The sequence below is a fragment of the Quercus robur genome, chromosome 5, assembly GCF_932294415.1.
Source record: "Quercus robur chromosome 5, dhQueRobu3.1, whole genome shotgun sequence".
Taxonomy (NCBI): Eukaryota; Viridiplantae; Streptophyta; class Magnoliopsida; order Fagales; family Fagaceae; genus Quercus; species Quercus robur.
The window spans coordinates 17,486,722-17,493,323 of NC_065538.1; the positions used below are offsets into that span (position 1 = coordinate 17,486,722).

At 34.8% G+C, this 6,602-nt stretch overlaps 1 protein-coding gene across 1 annotated transcript; it reads left to right on the top strand.

The window, feature by feature from the left end:
• Positions 1-3,325: 3,325 nt before the first annotated feature.
• Positions 3,326-6,499, top strand: LOC126725310 (GDSL esterase/lipase APG). The gene is made up of 5 exons (XM_050429922.1): positions 3,326-3,615; positions 4,429-4,559; positions 4,668-4,901; positions 5,754-6,009; positions 6,134-6,499. The coding sequence occupies exons 1-5, from the start codon at positions 3,366-3,368 to the stop codon at positions 6,325-6,327; spliced, it is 1,065 nt and encodes a 354-aa protein (XP_050285879.1). The 5' UTR covers positions 3,326-3,365; the 3' UTR covers positions 6,328-6,499.
• Positions 6,500-6,602: the final 103 nt, after the last annotated feature.

A 6,602-nucleotide genomic window follows, 5' to 3' on the forward strand; every position in this document is an offset into this window, starting at 1 on the left:
GCACGAAGTGTGCTAATCCCCCTTGGACTTGATTCATCAGCATTCAGGTCATATATCTAAAATTTTCCTAAACTTTTTTCTTTTTCTTTTTTTAATTTGTACACCGATGCATCTTTAGGTATAAGGGAAAGGGATGATTTGAATCCTAAGGGCCTGTTTGGGTAAGGAATTTTCGTCACTCAATTTCCGTCACTCAATTTCCATAACTCATAACTCATCACTCATAACTCATAACTCATCACTCATCACTCATCACTCATTTTTTCACACTCATTTGGCAACATCACTTTTATTTTCATCACTCAATTTTTTCACACTATTCATGGGTCCCACACCTGTCAGCCAGTACAGTAGTTTTTTTTTTTTTTATTTATTTATTTATTAATACCCAACTCACCGAAGCTTAAAAAATAAAAAAATAAAAAATAAAAAATAAAAAAAAAAAACCGAACAGCCATCCCAGGAAAAGAAAAAGAAAAAGAAAAAAGAAAAAAAAAAAAAAAAAAAAACAACGCCAACCCAGAAAAAAAAAAAAAAAAAAAAAAAAAAAAAAAAAAAAAAAAAAAAAAAAACTGAACGGCCAACCCAGGAAAAAAAAAAAAAAAAAAAAGTCAAAAGGTGGTCAAAAGTTGCGGCTGTGGGTCCCTCATGTGTGTTTATTTACGGAAATGCCATTGAGTTATGAGTTATGGAAACTAAAAACAGCCTTTTGTTGTTTTCAGTTTCCATAACTCATAACTCAAAAATCAGAGAATTGAGTGATGGAAACAGAGTTATGGAAACAGAGTTATCGTTTGGCCAAACAACCTTTTTACTATGGGTCCCACCATTTTTGAGTTATGAGTTATGGAAACAGAGAATTGAGTTATCAAAAAACTCAATCCAAACGGCCCCTAAATATCTTATTTCAAAATATCAAAGTGTGTCAATCAATTAATTTACAAAGCTCTTAGCAAGAATGATTTTTATTTTTTATTTTCTAAGTTAGTTAAAGAAGTAAAAAGAAAATTTAGGGAAGAGTCATTTTTTTATAAAGGGGTTTTTTATTTTTTATTTTTTATTTTTATTTTAATCTTCCTATTCTATATCCATAGTCAAAAAGGTCAAAATCGGTGACAAATCAATGTAATGTCTCTTTTTCCTCCACCAAATGACAGTTCCTCTCCCCGGGTGATAATTCAATAGTTATAGGAAAGGAATTCAAATGCTAGATATCTTTACCTAGAAATGCTAAGGGATGTTAGTTGACCTACAAAGCACTTGGTAACTAATTATCAAGGGCTCGTTTGAATTTCATGGAAATTGAGTCATATCACTCCGTTTTCATCATCCATCATCCAAATTTTATGGGATCCACAAAAAAAATTGTGTTTGGCTTGATTTCCAAACGTTGTTTCCATCACTCAAAACTCAAAATTTTTGAGTAAGAATGATGGAAACCGAAAACAGAAAATTGACATTTTCAAAAGTTGAAAATTGAGTTTCAATGGCATAATGGTAAATATTGTGACTTTGTGGGAGCCGTTTGCCGTGAATTGTCAAATCATTTCCAGAGCCTTTGATATTACCGTTGGAAAGGCTTCTATTCAGTTCATTTTTCTTCCCCAAATATTTCAGAGTCCCTCTTTCTCACGTCCCTCTCTCCGCCTCCCTCTCATTTCGTCTACACTCCATTCCCAGCGGCATCTGAGATGATGAACCGCCGCTGTAAAGCCGCCTGAGATGAACACTCCGTGGTTGAAGACAAACAACCGAGGCGTGGCAGAATCTTCACCGAGTCGGACTGGGCTCTATCACTGGCAGTTTTTCACACCGCGTCGGGCTAAGCAATTTCTCTCTCCCTCTCTCCTCCCCTTTACCAGATTGGTTCATCTCTCTCCTTAATTTCGTATTTTGGTGATTTGGGTCTCCGATCTAAGGATTTGGGTTTGGGTTTTTTGTTGTGGTTGTGGTGGTTTGAGGCTTGGGCTGTGGTGGAGCTTGTGGTTGTGGGTTTTCTGTGCATTCGTTTGGATTTTTTGGTGGAGATAGTGGTTTTGGTTAAGAGCTGTTGGTGGGTTTGTATATTTGATTCATTCGGATTTTTTGGTGGAGGTTGTGGATGTGTTGATGGCTGTTGGTGGTGGAGGTTGTGGTTGTGGGTTTCTGGGTTTGCCGTTGGTGGTGGTGGAGCTGGGTTTGGGTGTATCGGCTACTCTGCATTTTATGGGTTTTTTTTATGGGAGAATATGAAAGAGGATGAAGAACAGAAAAGAAAAGGGACGCGGGTGGCAACCATAACCTTGTGTAGTGTCAGTGGATGGGTCCACCATTTTGAAAAAAGTGGAGATAAAAACTGAGATATATTACTAACTTTTGTATCCAAACAAAAGTGTTGGGTTTTCTTGAGTGATAATGGGGTTTGGGTAATGAGTTAAGGGTTTTAAGTTTGAGTTATAAAAATGGAGTACTGAGTCAGTCCTAAACCAAACGGGCCTTTAAATATTTTCAAATTTGGTATTTTTCCTTTTGACTCTTATCTCTTTGGGTAGCCCGGGTAAAAGCGTAGCTATGGAAGCATTGATCTGAAACAATTGTAGCTACGATTGGTCCATCCGTGACCATGATTGAAAGTCCATCTCAGCAGAAAGAACAACAAAAAATAATAATCACAGTCCCTTCTATTCCCACATCACAAATTACTTTAACCCCACTTCTTTCAAGGTTCAAGTTCTTCAAATTCTTGATGTGGCCAAGTTTTGATCTACATTAATTTCACATTCCAAAATTACTGAGCTTGAGGATTCACATTGATTCTCTTTGATTTTCCACATCTTCTACAACTCTTGAGGTCAAAATTTTCCCAACTATCATTGAAAAAATTTACATAGATATTCAATCTTACCAATATTGCATAATTTCACATCTTTCATTTAAGAATACTGTTAATTAGTATTAGGGCCACCCATACCCTACACTTCAAACCAGTAGTCACCAATCAGCTAGTTTTGTAGCTGCAACCACCGAAATAACTCTAGCATATGCAACTTTCTGGTGCCTTTAAACTCATAATGCCACCAACTATCTTCCCAACTACATTTGCCTTAATGAAGAAGATGAACTCACTATTTGTGATTTCTCCTTAACGTGTGAGCTACAGAGAAAAAATCTTTAACACATGCACAAAGAACAAATGTATAATAAAAAATTTGGATGTAAGTCACATCTATCAAGAAAAGGTAAGCCACTCGAGGCTTCTCATTTAATGACTATTAATTCAACTTCCATCCTCTTTTCTTCAAGACCAACTTCAATGGGGTCCGTTTCATACTTCATATATGGTTCAAGTCCCAGCTCAAAGCCTCAGAACACCATTGTTGTGAAAGATGAATACCCACTTCAGAAGTGCACTGCTTTTGTTGGTCTCATTTGCACTAGCAAGATTCGGAGATGGGCAAGAATCAAGTGCTCTTGTACCAGCAATTATAACTTTTGGTGACTCTGCAGTGGATGTGGGGAACAATGACTATCTCCCCACTCTTTTCAAGGCCAATTTCCCTCCATATGGGAGAGACTTTATCAATCACCAGCCTACTGGCAGGTTTTGCAATGGAAAACTTGCCACTGATATAACTGGTAAGTAGAAAGCATCAATGCTAGAGTGGCTGCATAGGGATCATAACAGAGTAATGAATCAAATTTGTGAATCCATTAAAGTGGCTTTCATTGGTTTTTTACTTCGTTACCAATTATATATTTTTTACCGTTTTGATTATATTGTTTTTTGATTTTGATAGAATAAATGTGTTTTGTGCTCCATTTGTTTTGCAAAAAAAAATTTTTAGTAAAATATTTTTAAGTGTTTGACACGACATGTAAAATTCTTCAATCCAAACTGCCAAAGTCACCGGTTACCGGACCAATGGCTCTTGTGACCGAATTGCATGTACCAGAGGTCTAACACTAGTGGCTCTGATGACCGGACCAGCTCCACCAACTGCCTAGCCAACCAACCGAGGATCTAGTCACCAAATGGGGAAAGACTGGAAGAGTCATAGTGTGTTTTTGTAAAATGTTTTACCAAATTTTTAAAAGTAAAACATTTTATAAAAGATTTTACAGTTAACAACAAAAATTTTCAAGTTTAACTAAATTTTACAATGAAACAAACATGGTAAAATGTTGAAAATTTTAGTGTGTAAAACACCTTACAACGAAATAAAGGGAATGTCTGATATCTGTTTGCATTATTTGTGTGGAATAATAATTTGTTTAGTTAATTTACTTATCCGCTGCATAATTTATTGGAGTCTAAATAAGAATTTTCAATTGGTATATAAGCAATTAGAACACATAGCAGTCAAATTCAGTTTTTTTTTATAAAAAAATTTATGTCCTTTTAATAATATAAATAAGCTTTAATCTTTACTCGAATCTTACATTTTGCAGCTGAAACTCTGGGTTTTAAGACTTATGCTCCAGCATATCTTAGCCCACAAGCATCAGGAAAGAACCTCCTAATTGGAGCTAACTTTGCTTCAGCTGCCTCTGGTTATGATGAAAAAGCTGCCCGCATTAGTGTAAAGAATTTCATCTTATGCTAGTCTTTACTCAGTCTCAAATTAGTAAACTTGATTTGATTATAAGAATTGATTTCTTTATTCAAATGAAATTTTGGTTTGTGGCAGCATGCAATCCCATTGTCTCAGCAGTTGAAATACTACAAGGAATACCAAACCAAGCTAGCAAAGGTGGCTGGTAGTAAGAAAGCAGCAACCATAATCAAGGAAGCAATATATATTTTGAGTGCTGGTAATAGTGACTTTCTTCAGAATTATTATGTCAATCCTTTGGTCAACAAAGTCTACACTCCTGATCAGTATTCCAACCTCCTTGTTGGCGCATTCACAAGCTTTGTTAAGGTACATCATTGTGGTTACTAAATTTCACGTTTTGCACTAAATTAATTAGACTGAAAATATGTGCCTCAAATGCCATGTTTAGTCGTTAAGTGTTGAATAAACAGTTGGCTGCACGGTTTTTTAATCTCATTGAACCGGATCTTTTAACAAAATTCAAGAGCCGAATAAACTCCGGCTGAACCTACTAATTCAACAGAATCGGTCGCAGTTTGGACCAATGTTTTTGTTTGAAAAAATGTAGAAATTGCATGTATCAGTATTTGAACTTTAGTACAAAGGGTACAATTAGCTGACATGCATGTTGGAAAGCTTTTTTTATTTTTTATTTATCTTTGAATAATTAGGGGATTTAAACTCTAGATGTCTCTATAGAAACACCAAGAATAGCTAGTTTACTCATAAGGCACTTAGCAAATTTAAAATGATTAGATATATTTTAAAATTTATATAACACATACTAATAAATAAATAAATTATTATTATTGTGATAACTAATATATTCAGTCTCTAAGAGAAAAAATATATGTGTATATATATATATATATATATTTTTTTTAAATGGTATGTGTGTGTATATATATATGTTAATTAAAATCATATAATTCATTGTGGACCCCTTTATGTACTTGACATGTTTAAATATGAAATTTCAAAATTATTTGTTTGTTTACCTAATTATGGATTTTCTTTTACTCAAAAAAAAAAATTACGGTTATGCTCAAGGAGTAATTATAATTTTAATGATTTTTTTAATGCTTTATTGTTTTCTAACTTTCTTACATAAGTAGTGAAAAATGTGCCTGAAAATTATATAATTCCCCTGGATAATTACTTGGCTATGATTAAAAACAGGAATTGTATGGTCTGGGAGCCAGAAAACTTGGGGTGACTTCACTCCCTCCATTGGGTTGCCTTCCTCTTGCCATCACCTTATTTGGATTTCATGATAATGGGTGCGTCTCTAGGATCAACACTGATGCCCAAGCATTTAATAAGAAGATCAACTCAGCTGCAACAAGTCTCAAAAAGCAACTTCCTGGTCTTAAGATAGTTATCTTTGACATTTATAAGCCCCTCTATGATCTTACTCGATCTCCATCCAAATTTGGTAAGCAACATGTTTTTTTAAACTGATTACCGATTAGGAAGCCTCTGTCTGAGGAATTAAAACTTGGGTTACTTTTAAGCGTTTTAATAGTAATCATCTTTCCCTATTTTTTTCCTTTTTGTAGGTTTTGCTGAAGCAAGGAGAGGCTGCTGTGGTACAGGGATCGTAGAGACAACATCATTTTTGTGCAATCCAAAGTCAATAGGGACTTGTTCTAATGCAACTCAGTATGTGTTTTGGGACAGTGTCCATCCATCTCAGGCTGCTAATCAGGTCCTTGCTGATGCATTGATTTCCCAAGGCATCTCCCTCGTCTGATGGTGATACTGATATATGCTTTCTTTTTTATATTATGTAAGAAGACCAATACTGTGCTATTCTGCTACTTTCATGGAAAGGTTGCAACAGCTGTAATAGTAATCTTATAACTGAGGACATTTATTGTCTCTCATAGCACTCCATCCATAAATTATGCAGTTTGTTTGTAATAGATTTTGCCTTCTTAGGCTTATTTCTATCCAAAAAAAGACATTTTACATGAATAATAGCAGAGTTGATTTAAGGAAAATAAAAAGGCCAAAATAAAGTATAAT

Bases quoted from the DNA above. Each gene is read 5' to 3' on its own strand.
- LOC126725310 (XM_050429922.1), top strand. From the start codon at position 3,366: ATGAATACCCACTTCAGAAGTGCACTGCTTTTGTTGGTCTCATTTGCA. The intron at 3,616-4,428 runs GTAAGTAGAAAG...TACATTTTGCAG, and splicing joins ACTTGCCACTGATATAACTG to CTGAAACTCTGGGTTTTAAG. The intron at 4,902-5,753 runs GTACATCATTGT...GATTAAAAACAG, and splicing joins CATTCACAAGCTTTGTTAAG to GAATTGTATGGTCTGGGAGC.